Genomic DNA, 25,022 nt, shown 5'->3' on the forward strand with positions numbered 1-25,022 from the left:
CCTTCAGCCCCCACCTGCTGCCTTTCCCAGTTGGTGGCAGCTGCTACACGAGGTCTCCACGTCAGCACAGCACGGCAGAGAGCCACGGTGCACAGCATTGCTCCCACGGCACCCTGCATTGTCCCCAAGGAGGGTCTCATGCTGAGGATGTACAGGATGAGGTCAGCCAGGAGCAGGCAGGGACTGAGGATGCCCAAGCACTGCTGCTGCTCTTGTGCTCATCCTTTCTTACATCACATTTACTGTGCTCACCATGGGTTGCAACCCCAGGGAAAGGGGCTTCAGGGCAGCTCATGTCCTCATGGCTGTGTTTCCACCACTCATGGCTCAGCAGGGAAGTCCTGACCCATCCAGATGCAGAGGAGAAGATGGGGGCTGAAGCTCAGCCCTGAACTGGGCAGGAAGGTTGCATCCTATTCCCCCAGCACCTGAACTGGGGAACCTCTTTGAGTAGTGGGTTTGCATTTGGCGTGCTCCATGCCAAGGGTCTCCATGCAAGCTCACTCTGCAGATTTCACACCAAAATCCCCACCGTGCCTTCCTGGAGAGCCAACACACCTTGGGTGTCAGAGGCCGGCACCCAGAGACAAGCTGTCTCTTTGCACTGGTGTGGCATGGCACCCTGAAGGGCCAGTCCCCATCACACAGAGCAAACAGCATTGCCATGCCCACGGCAAACCGCTCTGGTGCCCAGAAATCTCCACCTGGCTGGCAGCTTTTGGGGTCCCCCTTCCTCATCACCCCTGCGGACAACCTGCAGCAGGCCAAAGTGCCCAGAGAAGAAGGAAGGAGATGGAGAGCCGCCTCGTTGCTACAGTTCATTACCATTTTTATTAGCTGTAACAAGTGCCAGGTCACAGCCTGCTCTTGTTGAAGTTGCAAAATAGTTTGCTTCCTAACCCCCTGTAATTACTCCTGTTAGGCTCAGAAAATTTCATCATTTCACACGAAATTTTCACAGCCTTGGCCTGCGCCCAAAGATTAATTTGTACAAATGGCTTTGAGCGATGCAAAAAGAAAAGAAAAAGTTCTCGTTGGGTTTGTTTTTTTTCTTCTTTTCGGTGGGAAGGGAGAGGAAGAAATACCCATTTTTCTCTCCATCAACGAAACAAAAGAGGAGTTGAGAAGAAAGGCGTAGAACAACCCTCTTCTGAGCTGTGCTAGAGATGAAGTGGCTGGGAAGGGAAAACTGCAATTTGGTGGTGAAAGCCCCATGTCTGCACCTCCCCCAGTAATGCGGGGTTGGGGTGGAGGAGTCTCAGCCAGGTAGGTCTGGGGGTGGGCAGACTGAGGCTGCAGTGTCTCCATGCTGCCAGCATTAAGACCATTGGGTTATGGTTGGAGAACAAAGGGTTTGGGGTGACAGGGTCAAGCTGGCTAGGGGTTGGGGTGGATGGGGTTTGGGGTGCCCAGGGGGTTCTGGTTGCCCAGTGTGGCAGAGCTCTGGTTATCTGAGAGTTTGGAATGGCCAGGGAGCTGGGATATCCAAGGATTTCAATGGCAGAGCTCTGGTTGGCCAAGTGGGTTGCGATGCCCATGGATTCAGGGCAGCAGAGTTCTGGCTGTCCAGGGGTTTGGGATGCTCAGGGATTTGGGCTGGAAGAGCTCTGGTGGTCCAGATGTTTGGGATGCTCAGGAGTTTGGGCTGCCCAGAGATAGGGGATGGTATAGCACTGGTTGTCTGGGGATTTGGGGTGCCCAAGGATTCAAGGTGGCAGAGCTCTGACTGTCCATGGGTTTGGAATAAACAGAAGTTTAAGATGCTCAAGGTAGCAGAGCTCTGATTATCCAGGGCTCTTATGCCCAGGGGGTGGGGATGTCCAGGAATTCAGGATAGCAAAGGTTCAGTTGTCCAGAGGTTTCAGACACCCATGGATTTGGGTTGTCCAGAGATTGGGGATGCCAAGGGGTTTGCGCTGTCCAGAGATACGGAATGGCAGAGCTCTGCTTGTCTGGGGATTTGGTGTTGCCAGGGCTGAGATTCAGGATGGCCGGGGCTGAAATTCATAGTGTCAGAGCTCCTACTGTCTAGGAGGAATTTAGGGTAACCAGAACTTTGGGATGCCAAATGATTTGAGGTAGTAGACCTCTGATTGTCCAGGGCTTTGGGATAAGCAGAGATTTGGGATGCCCAGGTGTTCAAGGTGGCAGAGCTCTAGTGGTCCAGAGGTTTGGTATGCCCAGGTTGTCCAGAGATTGGAGATGCCAAGGGGTTTGGACTGCCCAGATATACGGAATGGCAGAGCTCTGCTGGTCTGGGGATTTGGGGTGGCCAGGGCTGAGATTCAGGATAATTAGGGCAGAGATTTGGGGTGGCCAGGGCTGAGATTCAGGATAATTAGGGCGGAGATTTGGGGTGGCAGAGCTCTGATTGTCCAAGGCTTTAGGATATGCAGAGGTTTGGGATGCCTGGGGATTCAAGGTGGCAGAGTTCTAATGGTCCAGAGACTTGGGATGCCCAGGGCTTTGGGGTGGCCAAGTTGCACGGGCCATATACGAGGAGGAAGGTGGAACTGGGGGCACATATCTTCACCATGAGGAGGCAGGGAACGATGCACAAATCAATCCCGGGCACAAATCAAGGTCCACCTCCAACCACCTTGGGAAAGCCCTTGGCCAAACTCCAGGCTCCCCGGTGACCGGATGGGAAGGGGAGCGCTCCCGGCGCCGTGAGTCAGCAGTGCCGCACACCCACCCGGCCCCGATGGAAGCAGCGGCGGCAGCGGCTGTGTGGGTGTGGGAGGTTACAGAGCTGCCGGGACGTCTGAGCGCAAGGACGGGGATTTCAGCGCTCAATGCGAGAGTGCGTGGGAAGAGAGCGGAGAAAAGCAGAGCGAAAGCAGGGGGTTGTGCCAAGGGTTTAATGAGAAGGTTCCCATTCGGGGAAGGAGGAAAAAAAAAAAATCAAAATAAAGCTACGCTTCCCCGTGTTGGCATGGCAGGAGTTGGGCACATGGCGCCTCGTTGGCTCCAAAGCCACCTCCCCAATGCTCAGCACCGACCCCTGGTTTAGAGCGAGCTCTCTGTTCCCAGGAGGTGCTTGCCGACCCACAGCCATCCTGCGTGGGTTTAGCCCCAAGAACTCCCGAACTACTGTAGGTTCGTGGCTGTGCCCGGCTCGGGATGGCTCCCACTGAGCCCCCTGCCCGCGAGGCCGTACCCGTGGCTCCCATCAGACGCTGGATCCCATCCAACTGCCCACGACGTGCGCGCACAAGAGCAGCCCCCCAGCAGCCCCTCAGCCCCTCCGCCTCCACCAGGGAGGCTGCCCCAGGCCCACGGCCGCGTCCGCGCTCCGGGACTGGGGATGCAGGAAGGTGCCGGCCCCGCTGTTTGCACACCGCCAGCAGCCGCTCTCCCGTTTGTTTGCTCTTCGCCTGCATCTCTATAGCAAATGTTAACGAGGCAATAAAAGCCGGGCGCAAATTGCCCAAGGGCGGGGATGGGAAGCGGAGGGAGGGGAGGGGGATGCCCCCGCTCCGTGGCTCCGCGTCTCCGCTCCGCGTTTTCCGCCGCCCTCGGCCGCCTCTGTGCCCGCAGAGCCCCGGCACGGGGAAAAGCGGGCGTGGAGCGGTGCGGAGTGGGGCTGCTCCGAGAGCCCGAGGGCTGGGAGCGGTGCGGGGCGGGCACCTGGCGCGTGTCCCCGCGGGATAGCGGGCAGGGTGCGGCACCCCGTGCGTGTCGCCGCGCATTAACGAGTCCGTGCGCTGGCTGCGCGTGTCCGCTCCCACCCCGCGCGTATCCCCGCCGCTCCCCGGGTGGGTCCCCAGAACCGGAGCCCCCCCCCACCCCCCCTTCTCCCCTCCCTTTCTCTCTCCCTCCCTCCCTCCCCGCCGGCTGCAGTTTCCTCTCCCGCCAGCAGCGAGCAGCAAGTGGATGCGCGACCGTGGCACACACCCGCACACGCACCCGCACACACACGCACACGCAGAGCCGGCAGCAGGCAGCGGGCGGGCAGCGCCGAACACCGCGAGGCTCCCGGCTCCCCCCCGCCGCCGCATGCCGGCCCCGGCCGCTCCGCCGCCCCCCGCGGCCCCCGCGGCCCCCGCACCCCGCGCCTCGCCGCCTCCCGCCGCCGCCGCCGTCTGATGAGCCCCGCCGAGCCCCGCCGCCATGTACCTCGACCCGGAGGCTGCGAGCGCAGGTGAGGCCGCCCCGCACCGGCACCGCGCCCCGCGGGTCCCCCCTTTTCTCGCGCTGCTCCGCGGAGAAAGTCAGCGCTGCCGCTTCCAAATGAGTCACGCTCCTGCGGAGCATCCCCCCCTTCTCCCCCTCCCCCCTCCCCCCGCGGTGCAGCCCCCGGCCTCGCAGCCCCCTCCCTGGTGGGATTCCGCAGCCCCCTCCTCTCCCCTCGCCCGTGCTGGGCTGCGTGCTTTGGGGAGGGGGCTGCACGCCGCCGTTTTGCTGAGCTCACGCTCCCCGGGCGCCGCTCGGCCCCGTCGTCACGAATGTGGGGCGCTGGCGGGGAGGAGGTGGCGGGCGGGCGGCCACCGCGGTGCCCGAGCGGCGGTGGCACGGCGTGGCTCGGTGACAGCCTCCGGCAGAAGGACATGGGGACATCACGGGGACGCCTGGCAGAGCACCGTGAGCTGCAGGCCTGCGGGATGCGGCCGCGCCGAGGGGCACCGCCACGCATTGTCACCCGTGGGGGGCGGCAGCACCGACAGCCTTCGAGGGGATACTGTCGCCACTGCCCAGCCGGGATGCCCTGCGGGATCAGTTGGTGGCCCAAGGTCACCCGGCAATGTGATAACAGTGGGGAGATGGGAGAGGGGCCAGGAGCCCCTCGCCCACCCCTTTTGCAGCCCAGGCTTTGCACCTGGATTCGTTCCCCCTCCAATGTGCCCCTGATTTGCTCCCGGAATCATGTCCTCCTTGCCCCCTGCGGCTGCCGTGCCTCCACAAGGTTAGCACTGGGACAGAGCACACACCCCTTCTGTCTCTCAGTCCCACTCCTGACTCTCCCACTACGTGGGGCATCCCTATGAAACCGGCCCAATAGCATCAGGGTGCTGCAGTGGCTGACACCAGGGAACCATCTGCTCTGCTCACCGCTCCTCTGCCTGCCCCTCTGCTGCTCTGTGGCTCCATTCCCCCTTTGGGTTTGGCACCCATGGCCAAGCCACTGGATATAGGTGGCCCTGCGGACAGCTGGGGTGTCTGGAGGAGGACAGCTTAGGGACCAGGTGCCAGCAGCCCTCTCTCCCCAGTGCTGTGCTCCCCACGGGCACAACCAGTACCGTTGTCTTGGTTGTGGGGGAGATGCATGGGTGTAACTTCAGTGCCACCAGCTATGTGCACAATGGGTGAGACCTCCTCCTCCCCTCTCCTGCAGCATCTGCACCCAGATGCTCCATCCCTGTGCCCCAGACAGGTGCTGGGAGCTGTGGTCACAGCTCCCCACCTGCGTCTTCGTCCTCGCTCCCCACCTGCGTCCTCGTCCCCATGGGTTCAGATAAATAACCCAGCGTGCCTTGCCAGGAGCCAGGCACCTGCTGTGTCCTGCACATTCCCTGCCTATGCCCATGTCCCCATGTGGCTCTGTCCTGTCTCCGTGGCAGTGGGGTGCCCGTAGGGGTGCCTGGGATGGGGATGGGGATCTGTCCCCATCTATCTATCTCTGGATAGCGACAGGGATGAGCATAGAGATAAGGATACAGATGGGAATGGGAATGGAGATGGGGAAGGGGTCAGGGTCGGGGATGGGGACTGGAATGGAACAGTTGATGGGGACACAGGGACGTGGGGATGGGGAGCTCTGGTGGATCCCCCAGTGCCAAGGAGCAGAGCGGAGCCAGAGGCTGCTTTCCTCCGCCTGATCTCGCGGCTTTTCAGCCTGCTGGGGAAGGGCGGGGAGAGAGAGGGGAATGAAGACAGATGCAGATAATATCGCTGCCACCCCCCAGCCCCTGGGGGCTCAGCTCCAATATCTATTATAGATGAATTCAGTAGGGGAAGGGCTTTCGAAGAGCAGACAGTGAGGCTGGCGCACGGTGGCTGTGTGCAAAGGCAGAGCGCCAGCCTGAGTGTTGAGCAGGGACAGCAGGGACCTGGGGACAAGGCTGAGGGCACGCCGTGGGGCGTGGTATGCTGGGGGCACGGCAGCTTTGTCCTGTGCCCCATGGTGCCATCGTTCCATTGTGCAGTGCCGTGCACCGAGCTGTGAGCTCGGAGTGCCCCGGGAGCGTGCAAGGTCCCTCTGTCCCTGAGTATCATCCCTGGGCAGCTCTGCTCCCGGCCCTGCTGCAGGAGGGAGCGGGTCACCTTGGGGGGAGTTAATGAGGTTTGAAAGGGAAGCGGCCGATGGCGCTGCCGGAGACAGAGCCGAGGCACTGAGGGAGGGAGGGAGGGCACAGCATGTGGCACGGTTCTCTCTGACCAAGCCAGGGTACCCCTATGGTGGGATGCATGAAGATGGAGAGGGAGAGGGGGACACACCCTGCTGCCCCATAGGTGACCATTCCCTCTGTCCTGGGGTCTGAGTGCACCGCTGAGGGTGCAGCTCAGGGTCCCTCCGTGGAAGGGGGTGAGGAGAAGGAGGAGGCTGTACACAAGGGGCCATGTTTAAGGGGAGACAGCTGGGGCTGAGCCGGAGCTATCCGTGCTGGGGGATGCAGGGCGTCACAAGGATGTCAGGAGCTGGGACGCTGACAAAGGAGGTAGTGCTTGGTGCGATGACTGGGTATCTGTGGGGATGCAAAGTTCTGGGGGGGCTCAGGTGCTCATCGGAAGCAGGAAGCACAAAACAGAGAAACCATGCACGTCTCCGGAAATCCTGAGCTGAAAATAACCTGACTGCAGGAGAGAGCTGGGGGAAGAGCACATCCATGTGCCATCCTCGGCGTGTGGATGCACCCAAACAACACGGGCACAAGGACGTGGTGCCCTCGGGGTCCCCACCGCCCCACAGTGTGCCATGCTGCAGAAGGGTTTGTGGCACCAGGAGGGCGCAGTGCTGGTATCTTTGGAAAGGTGCCCATTGGCGCCACTGCCACCTTTTGCGCCTGAAGTGTTGGCATTCCCAGAGGGTGCCAGCAGAGAGGGACTGGGGAGGTGTTGGGGGTCCCTGTGGCAGGCGGCTCGGTGTGGAGGGAGGCAGGGATGGACAGATTGACAGCTCCGGGGGCCGGCCAGATGGCTGGATGGAGAGACAGCTGTGTACGAGGGATGGACGGGTGGCTGGAGAGATGGATGGGTGCGTTGGAGAGGGGGCCGCGCGGATAGACAGACAAATGCACAGATGGAAAGCAGACGCCTGTTCCCATCCCTCTCGCCCTGGGCGCTCCTAGCGCAGTGAATGGCAGCGCTCTGTGGAAACGGGTGCTGAAAGCGCGGCCAGCAGCTTGCTGGGGTGGTCACCAGCAGCACCGGGCTGGGCGGGTGGCCGTGCTCACTCTGCACTCCACCCCGGCTCCCCCAGCATCCCGCACAGGAACGCAAAGCTGCAAATTCACAGCTTCTCAGCTGCAGCCTAAAAATAAAAGCTTTGGGAAATATCTAGCAAATGAGTAGGAGGATGAGCAGGGGAGGAACGAGCAGCGTGGCACCAGGCAAACGGCAGCTGGGAAGCCCCGCTGTGGCACCGCGGCCACTTCGCTCCTGCCCCATCGCACGGCACAGCGCGGGGAGGCGCTCCTGTTGCGCACAGCGATGCTCTGAGCTCACACCCACCGGGACCGGGCGCCCCATTTCCATCCCTGCGCTCGCCATCGCATCCCTCGGTGGCTGCGGGCACTCTTGGCACCCTCGCCCGCTTCCCCTTCCGCTGCCGGCGCTTGGCACGCGGCAGAGCCTCGGCGCGGAGCCGTGCACGCCGGCTGCGGGGAGCGGCTGCGATCGCGCTTCCCGGGAGCACAGCAGGCGGGGGTTATTTTGGGAGCTTCGGGGGGAGGCTCCGTGCTTTGATACTCCCCGCAGAACATTTGGGGAATTGGCCGTTTTCGGGCTCTGTGCCCACAAATGAAGTGCTGTGAGCGTGACGCGGTCATAGGGTTGCCCACCCTTCCCAGACAGGAGTTACGTCTCCCCCCGTGCCAACTCTCTGCTCCCCGGGCAGCACCTGCAGCTGGGGACGAGCCGGGAGCTCTGCGCTCGGCTTCTCTGCTTAATTAAGCGCTGCTAATTGACTGGAAAACAACTCATTGTGAGTGTTGCCGCAGCACAGCACAGCGGTGCCGGGGGCGTGTGACCCTGCGATGTCACCGGGGCAGGAGCCAAAGTCCCCTTGGTGACAGCATCCTCTGCTTTCTCCTTCTCTCTAAGAGGGATAATCCTCAGCGTCATGCCTGCAGTGCGTTGTCCTTCTCCCCTTTAATTTCCCTTTATGGGATTATACTGGAGATGAACTTGACCCTATGAGGAGTGGCAGCCACTGGCACAGGGCACGGTCCCTGCATCCACGCACTTGCATCATTGGAGCTGCATTTTGCAGCCTGGCGGGCACCCTCCCATCCGCCCTTCCCTTGGGGATACAGTGGACACCAGAAGGGCAGAAGCATGGTGGATTCTCAGCACTGAGAGCACTGTGATGCAGTGCAAGGACGGTGTCCCATGTGCCACCATGTCCCCAAATGGGGCAGCTGCCGGCAGGGCTCAGCCCCATTGCCTCCAGTGCTGTGCTAAGCGCCACACTCCTCCATGGCTCTTTCTAAATGTTAGAAATTAAGGGCTGGTCCCAAATTCCCTCCTAGGCAACAGTTGCTAAGCGGGTTCTATACACGGGGCCTCGTGACCAAGCGCCGGATCCCCCCCGCCCCCCCTCCTTCCCGGCCCGGTTCTGTAGCACGTGTGTGTCCCAGGTCCCCATCCCACAGTGCCACCCATCCCTGGTACCGTCACCTGCCAGCCCCCTCTGGGCACCCAGCTCCAGGGGCGCTCATCCAACTCATATTGCCACTATGCCCCCTACCTCGCCCCCCAAGAATGGGGGCTGCCACTGCTTTGTCACCTGTTGTCCCCCTACAGGCAGGCGTGGGAGCAGGGCGTGGGGTCCGGCCGCCATGAGTCATGCGAGCTCCGGAGCCGCCGGCAAATTTCATTACAATAACAAGGGCTGCGGGTGAATTAATTATTAACCATTATTGTTTAATATTTATACTGCAGCACGACTCAGGGTGGGCTCACTCCGGCCTCTCTGTCCCCATTGGTGGTGGGGATGTCTGGGCACGGATGGCACCGTGGCGGGGTCACGCTCAGGGATGGGGTCCCAGCAGACCCCTGCAGTGCAATGGGGCAGGGTGGCAGCCCTGCCACGTGTCCCTGGTGATCCTCTTCCCATTTGTGCCCGCGCCGCAGGTGCTGTGGGGTGGCCGTGGGTCCCCAGGAGGGCTGCCCATCCACCCAGGCTCAGCTATGCTCTGCTCCTCCCCAGGGGTCCCCTCCCGCGATGTCATCCTTGTCTCAGCCATCATCACCGTCAGCCTTAGCGTCACCATCGTCCTGTGTGGCATCTGCCAGTGGTGCCAGCGTAGACTGGTAAGTGTCCGTGGGGCAGGGTGCAGGTGGTGAGCACACCTGGGGGCAGCAGGGCGTGCACGCTCCACTGCAGGACAGCTAACCTGTCCCCATCCCTGTGCCTGTGTCCCACTATAGCCTCCTGGCTCACTAATTGTGCTCCTGCCTGCTGAGCATCCATTGGAAATCACAGCACAGCACTGCCCTGATTCCGAGCCCCAGTTCCTCCGTGTGTGCCACCACATCCCTTACGCTGGGAATGGCAAATCAATTAACCCTGGGTCAACTAAGCCTAAAATTACCTCCTCCATCCTGGTGACAGCACCTGGTTCTGACCCCTCTGCTGTCCCCACAGGGAAAACGGTACAAGACATCCCTGGAGACTGTGGGCACACCAGATTCCAGCCGAGGCCGCAGTGAGAAGAAAACTATCAAGTAGGTGCCAAGGCAGGGGGAGAGGGGCCGGGATGGTACTGCCGCAGTGCCCTGCCTGCCGTCATCCATGGACATGCGGGGACACCAGGATCAGGGCGTCCATGGGAGGACACTCCATGGGGACAGAGGTGTCTGTCCCAGTGATTTTTCTCGCCCCACGGAGAGCTGCTGTCCCCTTGGTTGGGGCAGAGGGGTCACCGTGGCCCCCGGCAGCAGAATGGGGTGCTGCTGTGACACTGGAGCTGGGGCGCACACAGGGGACACTCAAGCATCCTGTGGCACCGTGGGGATGGAGGACACAGGGCACAGGATGGGGTCCCTATGTGTCCAGACATGATGTGCCAAAAGGGAGAACACACAAAAGGGGGGGACGGTCCTGGCAATGGGACCCCCCTGTACTCACCGCTGCGTCCCTCTCCAGATCCGGCTGCCAGGATGCTGGGAAGCAGCCCTGCACTGCATTTCTCTAACCCTCTGCACCCTTCTCTCCCCTCAGCCTGCTCCCATCTCTCTGCAGCCATCCGTCCGTCCATCCGTCTTGTCTGTTTCTCTCCACAGGGCCCAGGCGGGGCGGGGGGCTGCGCTCCCCCTGGCAGGAATTCAGCTTTCTCTCTTGTATTTCCCTCTTCTTTCTCCCTCCCCACGGTCTGCTGTAGCGATCTAGACAGAGACTTTTGGAATAACAATGACAACACAGTGCAGCAGAAATGGAGCTCGTACCCTCCCAAGGAGTTTATTCTAAACATTTCACCTTACGCCCCGTATGGTGACCCGCGCCTTTCCCTCAAGTGAGTCTCTCCTTACCGGGCTATGACTACACGGGCAGCACCCACGCACCCTCCTCCTTCTCCTCCTCCTCCTGTCCCCTCCCGGCCCCCATGGGCAGCCCCATGGAGACGAGCAACCCCGGGGGCCCCCTGCAGCGCGGGGTGGTGTTGCACGTTTGGGTACAGGGCTCCTTTCCCCGTTGTTTTTTGGTTTTTGTTCTTTTCCCTTTTGGATTTGTACCGTTCTGCCCCGCACGCCCTCCAGGCCCCCCCTCCTCCCCCGCCCCCTTTATTTTATCTTTTTTCTTTTTTTTTGGCTGTGCTGATGTCTCTCTCTCTCTCTCTCTGTCTGTCCGTCCCTTGTCTGTCTGTCCACCTCTGGCTCTGTGCCCTCCTCCTTGTCCCTCCTCACACCGTGGCTCCCTGACACGTCCGTCTGTCTATCCGGCCCCCTTTCCATGTCTGTCCTGGGGGGGTCCGTCTGCCGGCCCGGCCCAGTGGCTCTCTGTTATCAGGGGCTAAGCTGACGGCGTCGGCCACCGCAGGCTTGGCCGGGGACCGCGACGGCCGCCCCAGGGACAAGCAGCAGTGCGCCGAGGACGGCCTGAGGAGCAGCATCTCTGCGCACAGCGAGCCCGGCGCAGGGAAGGCAGCGAGGGGTCGCTGGCACACGGTGCAGAGCCACTTGGCCGCAGGGAAGCTCAGCCTGTCCAAGTGAGTGAGCACGCACAGCCCTCCCGGATGGATGCCCCTCCCTTCCCCCCTCCCGGGGGGGGGGGGAGCAGGAGCTGCTCGCCCAGGTCCCCGCGGTGCTGGGACATCACGGGGACGCCCTGCTCCGCCGTCCGTGTGCCATCCACAGTGCAACCCCTTGCCAGGGTGCATCGGGGCACGATCTGAGCTTTAGGGGAAAAAGTGGTGGCAGCAGGTTGCTGGCCGCGGGCTCCAGGTCTCCATATTCCCCACCTCCTCAAACCGGGGCTGCAGCAGCCCCTGCTCCATAGGGCGCTGAGTTCAGATCCCAAAAACGTGCCGGCAAAGGACGTGGGGACGCCGGGGCTGAGCCCGGGGCAGCATGGCTGTGCTGGATGCTGCTGAGCTCTTCAGGATGCGTGATGCACTGAACCAGGCATAGGGGGATGGACAGACTTAAGGGGATCGCAATGCCGCCCTCAAAGCCTTTGGGATTTTTCGGCATCTTTGTGCACAGCCTACTTGTGTTCGGGTGTTGCTCTGGGGCAGGGTTTCTCTTGTGCAAGGCATCCCGTACAGGAGCTATGTGGGTAGCACTTGGTGTCACCACACCGTGGTCACTCCGTGCCCTCCCAATGCCACCATCCGACGGCCGTTGAGTGCCGTCCTTCCGTCACCATCTTACAGCCACTCAGTGCCCTCTGGTGGCACCATCTCTCGGCCACTCAGTGTCCTCGCGGTGCCATCGTCCCACGGACACTTGGTGCCCTCCCGGTGCCGCCGCCTCCCGGCCCCTCAGTGTCCCGCAGGTCCCCACGGGGACAGGTTTTGGGGCTGCAGTGCCCTGTCCCTGTTCGCCTCCCATGTGGCACGTTGCCGGCAGATCCTGAGCCTCCAGCTGGCTTGGGGCCGAGCAGAGCCAGATTTAGTTTCCCGTGATGGAGAGGTTGTAAATGGAACTAATTTCAGATTTGATAGGAAACTGAAAGGAGGTTGGCGGTGGGTGCGGAGGAGGCACAGCGCCCCACGTGCCTTTGGGCCCCGGGGGCCTCAGGGCCAGATCTGTCCCAGCTCTCCAGTCCCCTCCCTCTTCTCTCCTTTTCCCACCTCTCACTCTTTCTTCACCTCTCTCTCTTTCCCTCTTTTTTTTTTATTACTCTTTCTATATATATATATATATATATACACACACACACATATATATATATATAAAATTTACTCTCCCCGCAGCTCTGCCTCCCTGCTGCTGCGATGCACAACGGCACAGCTTTGCCTCGCCAGCCCCTGGGCGACACAGGAGCCGTGGTGCTGTGGAGGGAGGCTGTTTCTGAAGGAGGCTCCCCTCTCACAAAGGACCCCCTCAAGGCTTTAACCAGGCTGGCTGGGCTGCATGCCCTTATTCAGCGCAATGGCACCGTGCCATGCGCCTGCTGCTCTGCATGTGGGCAGCACCCGGTGCCGCACTTTGTCCCCATCCATGAGAGTCATGGGGCATCCCAAGGGTGCCCAACAGCAACGCGCATCCCCATCTGTGCCAACCCAATGGGATCCATCTGCTCTCCCTGCTGCTGTGTGCCTGTTGTGCTCTGCTGGTGCCCGGCTTCACCCTTGAGGACGTGTGGTGCGCCGTGCCATCCCGGCACGCTGCGGTGCTCTGGGGACTGTGGTGCTAAGCATCCCAGGCGCTGCTGTGCTGGGAGGGATGGGGTAACGGGGACAGGGCGGGCTGACGGTGGCACGTGAGCAGGCGCCGTGCGGCACCAAGGGACCCGCCTTCCCACAGCAGCAGCCTCATTACGCAGCTGGCAGACGAGGTCGGGCAGGCGCTGCGAACACACCGGGCAGGCGGTGGTGGTGAGATGGCAGCGCGGGAGCGCAGAGAGGCCTTGCTGCGGTCGGGAGGCAGAAAAACAGCTGGCTGTAGCCTCTGGCCCCTGCCGGAGCTCTCCCTGCACTGGGGCATCTTCTCGCTAACTCTCTTCTTTTCCTTCCTCCAATTTTGCCCCTTCACCTTCTTCTCCTTTCTCTCCTCTCCTCTGCCCTTCCTCTCCCTAAGTTTCGAGGACTCCACCCTGTCCACAGCCACTACCCTTGAGTATATCCCCACCTCAGCAGGCGACCCCAAATGCCAGAGGCCCCGCACGCTCATGCGCCAGCAAAGCCTGCAGCAGCCCCTCAGCCAGCACCAGCGCAGCAACCACAGCCAGCCGACCACCAGCCAGAGCCTGGGCCACCTCCAGGCCCACAGCAGCTCCTCCGGCGGCACCGGCAACCCCCGGGGCTCCCGCGGTGGCCAAGTGCGCCAGGGCATCGCTGCCGGCTCCAAGCAGCGCACGAGCCGCTCCAACCCCGGCAGCTGGGACCACGTGGTGGGGCAAATCCGCAACCGTGGCTTGGACATGAAGTCCTTCCTGTAAGTTCGCTCGCGGGCTTCTCCTCTCCCCGGCGGTTCCTCCAGGTTCGGGTAAAGCCCGCGGCGGGGGATCAGGGAGGTTACCTGGTCGTGGTCACCTGGCTCGGCAGCCATGGGTCCCGTCGGCTCCGTGGGACACGGGGATGTTGCGGTGACGGTCCCCCTGTGCGGGGTGTCCGGCTGCGTGGCTCCAATTTCGGTGCTCGCTCAGGCTGCACCTGAGCGACAACCTGCTGTTGTCACCGTCTGCTCTCCCCATACCTTGTTGCGCGCTGTTTGCCGTGGGATGCCATTACTGCTCGGTATATCCCATCCTCTGCATCCCCCCTGGAGTTACCTCTCCTGATACCCCAGAGTCCCCTCAGCAGCAGGCATCCTGTCGTCCATCCCCAGCTCACTGCCAGTGGGGACTCCCTCCGTGCTCTGCTGTGTCCCACAGCCTCTGCCCTCTCCCTCCAGCTCCGTTGGCCAGCCTCCTGATTGATAGCTGAGGCTTGCAAGCTGTCCCCAAGGTCATGTTGCTCTGTTTCCGTGGGTTCCAGCCTTAGATTGTGTGGAACCCCCACCCAGAGCTGGGATGCACCAAGTGAGCTACGACCATTCTGCGGAGCCATTAATGCTGCTTTTCTTTTTGCTCGGCACTGTGGTGCCATTGTGGCCCCAGGATGCCGCTGGCACCTGTCACCCCGCGGCCCTCACCCACCCCCAGATGCCATTTCCTCTGCAGGGGCCGCGCTCCCGGTCCATCCCCACCTGTAGTCCCCATCCTGATGCTGTGTTCTCCTCTCTCTTTCTCTCCCCCCGCCTCGCTCCCTCCCTGCCGGGCAGGGAAGGCCGGATGGTGGTGTTATCCCTGGTTTTGGGACTCTCAGAGCAAGATGACTTTGCCAATATCCCCGACCTGCAACCCGCTGGGACGCAGCCGAACCAGCCGAACGCTCAGGGGGACAAGAGGTAGGAGGAAGGAAGAGGGCAGTCCTGCAGGAGGACGAGACGCAGGGTGGAGGAGGAGGAGGAGGAGGCGGCCGGCCTCGCGGAGCGCCCAGGTTGGAGCGGCCAGGCAGCGGGCACGGCCACGGCTGCAGCTCTCCCCGCCGGAGTGGCGACGCCGAGCACACCCTGACCCCTTCCTCCCCATCCTTCCCTCCTTCCCTCTGTCCATCCCCATCCCCATCACTGCTGGCCGCATGCTGGGGGGGCTCAGGGCACTGTGCCAGGAGAGGATGAGCTGCCGGGACAAGGGGATCCCCAAAATGCTGAGCTGCACCGTGGTGCGCACACGGGGATGGCTCCGTGGGAGCTGTGCCTTCACTCTAGGGCTCCTTTTGGGGCCACCTCAAGCTCTCAAGCGGCAACAGGAGTCCTCATGCTGGTGGCAGTGCCACCTTAGAGGAGGGTGGCTGTTCCTCCCGGCACGATCGGCGTGTGACAGCAGTGGCCCCATTCTCTCCCGCCAGCTATTTTTACCCTGCTCGCCTTGATTTCGCTCCATGTTTTAGCAAGTTCCCCAGTGCCGCCGTCGCATGACCACCACTCCCATCTCCATCCCGTGGCCCCGCAGCAGGGACAGCTCTGCGCCTCGTGACGTCTCCGTCCATCTGTCCCCATCTCTCGGCTTCTTCCTTTCCTTGCAGCCCATCCTGGAGGAGCACCACAGCACATCTCCTGTGCCAGCAGCTGACCTCTCCGTGCGTCCCGCTCCTCTCTCCCTTCCCTCCCACCAGGCCCACTGCAGAAGATGCTCCTCCTCCCCTCTCTCGCTCTTCCTCCCTTTCTCTTGCTGGCTCGGCACACACCACCAGGCAGCTCCAGGCACCAGCTCTCCACCTTCGCTCTGTTCTTAAACTGACTTTGCCTCCCCAGCTCTCTCTGTCCTCCCCGTCTGCCTGTGCGTGGGGGGCTGCCTCTGTGCTGCCTCCATTCCCCCCTGCCCCAGGTCTCCAACATCTCCATCAGTGCTGCGTGTGCTTGCCGTGCCGATGGGTGTCTGCATGCCCGTGCCTTTTTCGCCCCCAGGGTTGGCACCGCCGTGCTCCGTCTGTCAATGTGTCCCCGTACCGTGTGCTATGCCCACAGCCAGGGCGTGCATCCTCTCCTTCCTTGGATCTGTCCCTGCCACTCTGTGCCCATATCCCCATCATGCATCGTGGCAGCGTGGTCCTGGCGTGTGCCCATTGCTGCTCTGTCCATTCACAACTCCATGCCCAGCTCCTGGGATCCAGACAGGGACAGATGGGGCTGAAGAACCCCACGGGGGTCAGCAAAGGGGACACCTATCAGCCAGGCAGTGTGGCACAAAGCAACTGGGCTCAGCCACACTAAGGGGACCAGTGGCTGTGTCATACCACGATGGTGGCATGCCAAGTATGAGAGACCCGAGTGCTGACACCAGGCTGTGGGCATCCAGGGCACTGGGCTGCTGCAGGCTGCCAGCATCTTGCAGCCCGGATCTGGCACACCCTGTGCTGCGGGCACCTTCTGCTCCCCTCTGGCCCCAATCTAGGGCAATCTTTCTCTCTCCACAGGTTGCCAGCCGGTGGCAAAGCGGTGAACACAGCACCTGTGCCTGGGCAGACACAGCAGGATGAGTCCGATCGCAAGACAGAGCCGCACTCCTCTGTCTCCGACCTGGTGAACTCCCTGACCAGTGAGATGCTTATGGTGGGTCCTGGGGTGGGAAGGGGCTCTGCCATGGGGTTGGCTGCCTCTCCTCCAGCCACAGCTTGCTGGCTGTGCCCCCCTCGTGGGGACGTGAGGGCTGCGCTGTCAGGAGGGATTTGGCTAATTGGCGCTCCCCGTTCTGCCGGAGTGGAGCCAGGGGTCAGCTGAGGAGATGCCCACGGGTGGGAGATGGAAGACGGGAGATGGGCTGATGCCTGCTGACAGCCACCAAACTTAAGGAGCCAGCACTTGGAGCTCTGTGCAGCGTTGGCCAGAGCAGCTGGGATGGGAGCAGCAGCCCCGCTCACCGCTCCTCATCCCTTCCTCACAGCTTTCTCCAGGCTCCGAGGATGACGAAGGCCATGACGGCTCCAGCAGGGAGAACCTGGGCCGCATCCAGTTCAGCGTGGGCTACAATTTCCAGGAGTCCACCCTGACCGTCAAGATCATGAAGGCACAGGAGCTGCCAGCCAAGGACTTCAGCGGCACCAGTGACCCCTTTGTCAAGATCTACCTGCTACCTGACAAGAAGCACAAGCTGGAAACCAAGGTGAAGCGGAAGAACCTCAACCCGCACTGGAACGAGACTTTCCTCTTTGAAGGTATGGGCTGGGAGGGAATGGGATGCAGAGGGGCCACCAACCTCTACGGGTGTCACCTCATGGCCTCCATCTCTGGTGCAGGGTTCCCCTACGAGAAGGTGGTGCAGCGGGTGCTGTACCTTCAGGTCTTGGATTATGACCGCTTCAGCCGGAACGACCCCATTGGGGAGGTGTCCATCCCCCTCAACAAGGTGGACCTCACCCAGATGCAAACCTTCTGGAAAGACCTGAAGCCCTGCAGTGATGGCAGTGTAAGACCCATGGGAAGGGGTCCCTGGGGGCTGTGCCTGTTCTACTGATGTCCCAATAGGTTTAAGTCCTTGTTTGGGTCAAAATGAAGTGTTTCGGGCAGACCTAAAGTGAAAGCTTTCTTTTCCTTCTGCAGGAAATGTCCCACTTGGGGCTGGCCCCAAAAGGGACACACTGGGGAGGGTCCTGAGATGTCCCACTGAGGTTGGCCCAATGTGTCCCACCAGGGCTGAGCCCAAAAAAGTCCAACTAGGGATGACCCTAAAAAGGTCCCGCTGGGGTTGTCACTGAAACATCCCACTGGGGGTGGCCCCAAGAGCATCCCAATGGTGATGACTGCCAAAATGTCCCACTGGGGATGGTCCCAGAACATCCCCCTGGCAATGGCCCCCAAAAATGTCCCACTGCTGGTGGGACATCCCCAGAACATTCCCCTCTTGATGGCCACTCTTTCTTCTGCCCAGCTCCAAAGCCCAGTCTTGGGGCAGCTCTTGGTGCCCCCATTCCACCACCTAGGCCACCTGGTGTGACCCTGAGGGCTTCGGGTGCCCAGCAGGGCGGGGGCTATCCCGGGGAGCCCCTCTTTGGGCTGGGGAGGCCCTGACAGCCTCTGTGTGCCCCACAGGGCAGCCGAGGGGAGCTCCTGCTGTCACTGTGCTACAACCCCTCTGCCAACTCCATCGTGGTGAATATCATCAAGGCACGGAATCTCAAAGCCATGGACATCGGGGGCACATCAGGTATGAGCAAGTTGGGCATCATCCCCAGTGCTCAACATGGGTGGCCGGGATGGTGCTGCCCACCTGGTTGGAGCTGAGCACTGCACTGTGCCCCCAGATCCCTATGTGAAGGTGTGGTTGATGTACAAGGACAAGCGGGTGGAGAAGAAGAAGACGGTGGTGATGAAGAGGTGCTTAAACCCTGTCTTCAATGAGTCCTTCTCCTTTGACATCCCCACGGAGCGACTGCGCGAGACAACCATTGTCATCACCGTCATGGACAAGGACAGGCTGAGCCGCAACGATGTCATTGGCAAGGTGGGTCACTGCCTTGGTGTCCCCACCATGGCGGAGGCAAAATGAAGGCAACCAAGGTTTAATTTGTTTGAAGCTAAAGGTGACAAATGAGCGCAATTGCTGTTGCCACGGAGAGGCACCATGTTGAGTCTATGGGGGGCTCGCAGGGGAAGTGCAGGGGCACTGTTGTCCCCAAGGGGTTGGATGGATGGGTGGATGGACCACCGCGTGGCGTTGATGTCCTGTGTCCCCTGCAGATCTACCTGTCCTGGAAGAGTGGCCCTGGAGAGGTGAAGCACTGGAAGGACATGATTGCGCGGCCCCGGCAGGCGGTGGCACAGTGGCACCAGCTGAAAGCCTGAACCTCCAGTATTGGGGACAGCGCTGGGGACGACGCTGGGGACATCCCTGTCCTCATGTCCCTGATGCAAGGCAGGACTTGTGCGAGTGCTTCCAGCCACAGTCCCCAGAGCCCTCACCCCAGTGTCACCCCATTTTGGGAGGATGCTGGAGTAAGGGGGGGGGGTGGTCCAAGACAAGCTCTCCCCCTTCCCACTCAACACAACCTCTCCTAGCCGCCAGCGTCACCCCGGTGGGATGATGTCCCCACACCCTGCCCCGTCCCCACCCCGGGGACACCCGAGGGATTGGAAGCCATGCCGCGGTTTGTTTGCCAAAGCGGGAGCATTCATCACTGCCTCCGGTGGGGTTCGCTGCTTTACCTCCCTCCTGGCTCATCCCCTGCCCCCTCGCACCGTGCCACCACGTTGTCCCCCCTGGTGGGAGCACCTGGCAGGGTGTCCCTTCCTGGGCTGACACGCACCACTTTCCTTGTGGGCACTGCATGAGGATGGAGCAGTGCCGTCATAGCCATCCCTGTTGTCATTGTCCCCACTGGTGGCTTTGGGGGCTGACACAGCGCCAGCAGTGTCCATAAGGTCCCTGGCACCTCCCCACTGTCACTGTGTTGGCCATCACTGATGCTGGGTACCGATGGGGTGGGTGCCATAGGAGCGCAGATGGCACTGCTTGCCATCCCTCCAAGGGCTCCCTGCTCTGCTGGGTGTCAGGGATAAAGCAGTCAGCAGATGTCCCCAGAGTCCCTTGGGTACACTGCAGAGCTCTCTGGCAGGACACGGGCCACCCCCTGCCCACCTGGGGACACCATGGGGACTCAGTCTTCCTGCTGCCACCTGGCACGTGTCCCCACAGATGGGACATCCCCATGGTCAGGACATCCCCAGGGTGGGGCATCCTCATGGTTGGGACGTTCCCATGAAAATCAGTGGCTGTGCCCCAGCTTCTGGAGTTCATTCATCGTGTGGGAGACCCCGTGCCAAACCCAAGGAGCAGCCATCACAGGGGGTGCTGCCCTTCCAAGTGGCCCTGGGGACACAGTGGCACCATCCCTGTCCCACAGCCAGTGAGTCCACCGGAGAGCCCCATTAGGCCATTATGGACAATCTGGAGTGAAGTCATAATTCTGTTACGACAGTAATAATAATAATAATAATAATGATGATGATGATGTTGATGATGACGACAATGATGCTTTTAGGGACATTTGTATTTTTACCACATCCTCTCTTTTTTTAACATAACGGAGGAGAGCCACGCACCTGGGGAAGGGCCGCACAGAGCTGAGGGGTGAGGGGTTCCCAAAGCAGGGAGTGGGGCAGGGTGCCCACATCCACCCCCCGACCCCCCCCCCAACCCCCCCACCCCCATCACCTCGGGGCCGTGTGTTCATTTTTAACTCTAGAGCTCTTAGCCGTGATCTTGTTCAGGTCTCTCTCTCTCTCTCTCTTCTTTCATGTGACGGTAACATCCAACTGGTGTGTAAAATACAAACAACCAACCAAAAACACACAAAAAAAAAAAGGAAAAAAAAATAAATAAAACAACAAAAAGAGATGAAGCACCGGGATGGGGGGGGTGGGGGGGGGCAGCCTGGTGGAGGCCTCTTTGCAGAATCCTATTTTTAGGGAGCGGGGACCCTCGTTTTCTGGAGGCAGCTCCCACTCTTGGTAATAAAGGACTGTGTGAATCTGCCCGTTTACCTTCTCCTTATGGGGTGGGGGGGTAAGGGGAGGGCACGGTGTCACCCGCAGGTTTGTGCGTGCTCTTGAGCACACAGCAAACCCCAAACACTGAGCGGCACCCCCAGAATTGGTAATCCCCATTCACAACACTGAACATTCCCCGCTGGGGTGGGATGGGGGTGGGTTTCAAATGCTCTGGTGGATGGTCTTGGGACCAGGGTTTGGGGATGGGTTGGGGGATGGGGTTTGGGGCTGTGGATGAGGTTTGGGGGGGAGATTTGGGTTCATTTCCCTCCGGAGGTTCTGTACATACAGGGCACAAAGCCACCATGCCCAGCACAGTGTCTGTCCCCAGCACAGGGGGAATGTGGCAGCACGGGGTGCTGGCAGCACAGGCAAGGCTCAGGTTGCTGTGATAAATAATTGTGTGGATGCTGCTCTTGAATAAATAAAAGAAATTCCAGATGCGGGGCTGGTGGAGAGCCACGCAGTCGGCGCTGATGGAACATGGCTCCTCTCGGGTGCCAAAACAGGAGACAAAGTGATGCCCTGGTGCCACTGGCTTAGGACTGCACCCCACTGAGCCACAGCTCAAGGTTTTGGCAGCATAGCGCCCTGGGTAGCAGCAGGGTTATGGCAGAGCCTGGGTTCATGTGGCATCGTTGCAGCGATCCCTGGCGTCCGCAGTCAGCGGGAGCAGATGGAAATAGCAGCACGTTCCCAGCTGCAAAACATGTATGGGGATCTGTGAGCAGGCGGAGAGGGATATATATAGAGACAGACGTATGGATGATGCACCGCAACGGGGCTGGCACCCAAAATGCTTCCAATGCCCACAGCAGGTCCTGGATCCCAGCCCCGTCCCAGCACAAATCCCATAGCTCAGAAGGATGGAGAATCAGAATGCAGGTGGTAAAAGGCATAGGAAAGGCAGGGAGCCCCTGCAAGCATCGCAAGCTGTAGGCACAGGCTGGTGGCACCCAGGGAAGACCCAGACTCCAAAATGGTGACCAAAGCCCCACGTTGGGTTTTATCAACCCCCATCATGGCAGCGGCTGCCAGGGCTCCCGGGCATCCTGCTGCTTCCTCACAGCCCTAAAAATAGCTGGAAAGGAAAAAGGACATGGAAGGCAAGCAGGCCGACTGTCAGCCTCCAACCCCAACCCCCTGCAATTAGCACTGGATGTGCAGTGCAGTCAGTGAGTCCAAGAGCTTGGGGATGGGATTGTATCCAGACATATAAATCGGAATTAAGGCCATGCACTACACTCACAGCCCTTCCCCAAAAACACCCCCCTCCCCCGAGAACTGACACCACTGCCTTTCTCACACCACATTTGTGCTTTTCACTGCCAAACACAGCTGCAGACCGTGAGCCTGCAGCCTCAGTCCTTCTTCTAAGGCAAGGCACGGAGCTCCCCTGCATGGAGAAGGCTGGAGGTGAGGTTTTCCCTTGCCTTCTTCCTAGATCTGGAGAATGGAAGCTCAGCATGCAGAACTTTGTGCGGCCACCCCAAAACTCAATGGGCAGCGGGGTCCATGTGTCAGTGCTGCTTTCTCCTTCCTCAGCCAAGGAGGCAGGAGCAGAGGGAATCCACAGAGATAGTGCCATAGGAAGCATGCAGAGCCGTGCTGCACATCGTCAGGGCAGAGGTGCCACACAATCAGAGCGGAGTGATGCTTCCTCCATCTAAGAACTGAGCCCCGTGTCTATTTGGGATGCTCTAGAGCACCCTGCGCTCCTCAGATCTGGCTCTCAGTGGCTCCACGATGCCTCACGGAGTGTCCTCCAGCAGCGAGGATCCATCACCGCGGGGGATCCTCTCAGCACCTTCCTCCTCCTCTTCCTCCAGTTGCTGTTGTTCCCGCAGCCGCTCCTCCCGCGCCTCCATGTACTCCACGGCCCCGCTGCCCACCAGCCGCACCGTGTCGGCCACGCAGGGCGGCTGTCGCACGGGGTTGTGGTCGTAGGAGAGCAGGCAGAGGCCGGCCAGGCTCCTCAGGTCGGGGAAGCAGGCGATGCGGTTGCGGTCGAGGTCCAGGACGCGGAGCTGGGCCATGCGCAGCAGCACCGGGGGGAAGTGCTGGAAGCGGTTGCCGTAGAGCCACAGGCCCTGCAGGCCGGCCATGCGGGGCAGGACGGAGGGCAGGCGTGCCAAGCGGTTGTCTCCCAGCTGCAGGCTGCGCAGGTCCGGCAGGCCCAGCAGGACGTGGGGGAAGCGAGCCATGAAGTTGCCCTCCAGCCAGAGGCAGCGCAGGCTCCGCAGGTGGCCGAAGGCGGGCGGCAACCCCTGCAGCCCATTGCGGCCCAGGTAGAGATACGCCAGGCAGGGCAGCTGGCACAAAGCCTCGGGCACCTCCATCAGCTCGTTGCCATCCAGTGCCAGCGTGCGGAGGTGCCGCAGCGACGCCAGCTCGGCCGGCACGTCCCGCAGCCCGGCACCGCTCAGGTACAGCTTGCGAAGCCCACGCTGCGCCCACAGCGCCGGGGGCAGCCGCCCACCGCGTGCCTCCAGCCGCTGCTCCATGCCTGCAGGGCCCTCGGCAGAGATCGGACACGTGGAAGCGCTGCTGCCCATCGCCTCCAAATGAGGACACGTCGCTGGAGCAACGCAATACAGAGTGGGGGGCGGGGCCAACTGGAAGCGGCCACGCCCCTGCGTCCCTAGGCCCCGCCCTCACCGCTTTGGGCCCCGCCCCCCAGCCCTAAGGCTGAGTCCCCCCCCCCAGGTCCAACCAGCACGGCCCCTGTATTTCAGGCAGCCCACCTGGAATGGCACAGAAATCTATGAGATTCCCACAGTGCTGCACCAAGGTGTTGCCTGGTCCCACTGCAGGTGAGCACGGCTCGGCACAGGGACAGACAAATGGACAGGGGAACGGGATAATCCACGGTGCCTGAGTACCTGGAAGCAGCAGACACTGGTAGCGGTAGCTAGCAGCCACAGCTTTATTTCTTGTGCCCTGAGGGAGGGGCTGTCAGTTTGTGGACTCAAAGAGGTACTCCAGGTCCGGCTGCCGCAGCCTCTGCTCCTTCTTCTTGTTCTTAGCAAGCTCCTTCAGCATGGCCATCACCTCGTTGTCGAACACAGCCGGTGTGGGCTTGGCTTCTGCAAATAAGAGGCAGAGTGAAGGAGAGCAGCTTGGCACTGCCCCTAGTCACCCACACGTCCCATGGCCCAGTGCAGTGCACACGTACCTGTGGCCCAGTAGTAGATGTCCCAGTCGTTGCTGGGCTCGTTGATGAGCCGGTCATAGAGGTTCAGCTGCCGCTCATCCATACGGCTCAGGTTCTCCTTGGCAAAAAGGCTGCAGGAGAACACATGGGGGTCAGCGAGACAGAACCTCCAGCCTGAGAAAAGGCTCCTTCCTGCCTTTGCCCCACCACAGTCTGCACAAAGCCCCACCTGAGCAAGATGCAGTTCTCAAGCATGCCCCTCTTCCTGCTCTCGTACAGCAGACGTGCTCTCTTGGTGGCCAGTGACTCATTGGGGCGCTCCTTCCATGGTGGCAGTGGGATCTCCAGCACATCCTTCCCCGAGTTGCCCAGCGAGGCCCCGCTGTAGCCTCGTGGTGCATACAGCAGTGCCAGCACTGGGCGGCACAGGGTGAGGCGGGGCACTGAGCACAGCTGCCGAGGAGATGGGAATGGGATGAGGAGAGACCCAGCAGAGCCCCACAACCCCCATGCCCCAAATCAAGCCCCACTCCAGGCCCTGCTAAGACCACATACATTGCCCCTTGCTCCCCATCCAGGCTCCAATCCCTCCCACCCCGCACATGGCTCCATCCCCTCATGCTCCCCTTAAGTCCACACTCACCTCCACATTCCATCCCCAGACCTTGCTGCCCCACTCCACACAGGACACCCCCAGACCCCTCATCCCCTTCCAGTCCCCAGACACCGCAATCCACTCACCTGCCACACACAGCCCCAGTGCCTCCAAACCCCCTCATTCCACAGACCCTGATGTTCCCAATCCCCCACATACAGACTTCATTCCCCTCTGAGCACCAATCACCTCATATTCTCCCCCAGGCAGCGATGCCCTCCAAGCCCTACTCTGTTCCCATTTCCTCTTCAGGTCCCAATGCCCCCCCCACCACTCATAGGACCAATCAGGCCTCTCATTTCCCTTCGGTCCTCAGAAACCACAACTGCACAGTCAGCCTCCAGGACCTCCCCTTCCCAATCTCCCCCATCCCACATACAGATCCCATTTCCCCCCCCCCCCCCAGGCCCTGTTCCAGCCCATTTTCCCTCCAGGCCTCAACCCCTCTTCCCCCTCTCCCTCTAGGCCCCATCCCCCCTTTCCTTACCCCTTTCCCCTCCCCCTCTAGGCTCCATTCTCTCTGTTCTCCCCCTCCAGACCCCAATCCTCCCCCCATTCCTCTCTAGGCCCCAATCCCCCTCCAGGCCTCCACTCCCCTATATCCTCCAAGCCCCAGTCCTCACACACAGCCCCAAAGCAGAAGCCCACTCCCACCTTCCCCACTGCCCCTCAGTCCCCACGCTCCCTCCCCCCAGTAGCCTCTCTATAGCCCTCGTAACCCCGCAGCCCCTTCTCGCCTTGCTGGTCGCCATGACTCCTCCCAACCTCCCCACCACCAGGGGGCGCGCTGCGCACTCAGCCCTCTCGACTCTATGGCAGGCGGGAAGGACCGGAAGGGGCGTGGCGAAAGCAGGAGGA

At 61.1% G+C, this 25,022-nt stretch overlaps 3 protein-coding genes across 6 annotated transcripts; 1 reads left to right on the forward strand and 2 right to left on the reverse strand.

The window, feature by feature from the left end:
* Nucleotides 1-3,986: 3,986 nt before the first annotated feature.
* Nucleotides 3,987-20,340, forward strand: SYT7 (synaptotagmin 7). 4 transcript variants are annotated; one of them, XM_072338029.1, is made up of 13 exons: nucleotides 3,987-4,144; nucleotides 9,371-9,474; nucleotides 9,809-9,888; nucleotides 10,545-10,676; nucleotides 11,154-11,369; nucleotides 13,405-13,761; nucleotides 14,590-14,715; nucleotides 16,287-16,422; nucleotides 16,754-17,024; nucleotides 17,106-17,275; nucleotides 17,899-18,013; nucleotides 18,111-18,310; nucleotides 18,547-20,340. In XM_072338029.1, exons 1-13 carry the CDS (start codon nucleotides 4,114-4,116, stop codon nucleotides 18,649-18,651), a joined length of 2,043 nt encoding a protein of 680 aa, XP_072194130.1. In that variant the 5' UTR covers nucleotides 3,987-4,113; the 3' UTR covers nucleotides 18,652-20,340. The 4 variants fall into 4 exon arrangements, with proteins under 4 accessions (XP_072194130.1, XP_072194131.1, XP_072194133.1 ...); XM_072338030.1 differs by lacking the exon at nucleotides 11,154-11,369; XM_072338032.1 differs by lacking the exons at nucleotides 13,405-13,761; nucleotides 14,590-14,715 and having other exon boundaries at nucleotides 3,988-4,144.
* LRRC10B (leucine rich repeat containing 10B) lies at nucleotides 20,069-23,330 on the reverse strand. The gene is made up of 2 exons (XM_072338102.1): nucleotides 23,238-23,330; nucleotides 20,069-22,933 (listed from the first exon to the last, which is right to left on the reverse strand). Exon 2 carries the CDS (start codon nucleotides 22,908-22,910, stop codon nucleotides 22,107-22,109), a length of 804 nt encoding a protein of 267 aa, XP_072194203.1. The 5' UTR covers nucleotides 22,911-22,933; nucleotides 23,238-23,330; the 3' UTR covers nucleotides 20,069-22,106.
* SDHAF2 (succinate dehydrogenase complex assembly factor 2) lies at nucleotides 20,069-25,022 on the reverse strand. Its single transcript, XM_072338131.1, has 5 exons — nucleotides 24,902-25,022; nucleotides 23,739-23,962; nucleotides 23,531-23,640; nucleotides 23,238-23,441; nucleotides 20,069-21,055 (listed from the first exon to the last, which is right to left on the reverse strand). The coding sequence occupies exons 1-4, from the start codon at nucleotides 24,914-24,916 to the stop codon at nucleotides 23,311-23,313; spliced, it is 480 nt and encodes a 159-aa protein (XP_072194232.1). The 5' UTR covers nucleotides 24,917-25,022; the 3' UTR covers nucleotides 20,069-21,055; nucleotides 23,238-23,310.

Source organism: Excalfactoria chinensis, chromosome 5, assembly GCF_039878825.1.
Source record: "Excalfactoria chinensis isolate bCotChi1 chromosome 5, bCotChi1.hap2, whole genome shotgun sequence".
NCBI classification, from domain to species: domain Eukaryota; kingdom Metazoa; phylum Chordata; class Aves; order Galliformes; family Phasianidae; genus Excalfactoria; species Excalfactoria chinensis.

Coding starts and splice junctions, on each gene's coding strand:
- SYT7 (XM_072338029.1), top strand. CDS start 4,114: ATGTACCTCGACCCGGAGGCTGCGAGCGCAG. Junction 9,889..10,544: donor AGTGAGAAGAAAACTATCAA/GTAGGTGCCAAG, acceptor GGTCTGCTGTAG/CGATCTAGACAGAGACTTTT. Junction 11,370..13,404: donor GGGAAGCTCAGCCTGTCCAA/GTGAGTGAGCAC, acceptor CCTCTCCCTAAG/TTTCGAGGACTCCACCCTGT.
- LRRC10B (XM_072338102.1), bottom strand. CDS start 22,910: ATGGGCAGCAGCGCTTCCACGTGTCCGATCTCTGCCGAGGGCCCTGCA.
- SDHAF2 (XM_072338131.1), bottom strand. Junction 23,641..23,738: donor GAGAACTGCATCTTGCTCAG/GTGGGGCTTTGT, acceptor GTTCTCCTGCAG/CCTTTTTGCCAAGGAGAACC. Junction 23,442..23,530: donor CATCTACTACTGGGCCACAG/GTACGTGTGCAC, acceptor TCTTATTTGCAG/AAGCCAAGCCCACACCGGCT.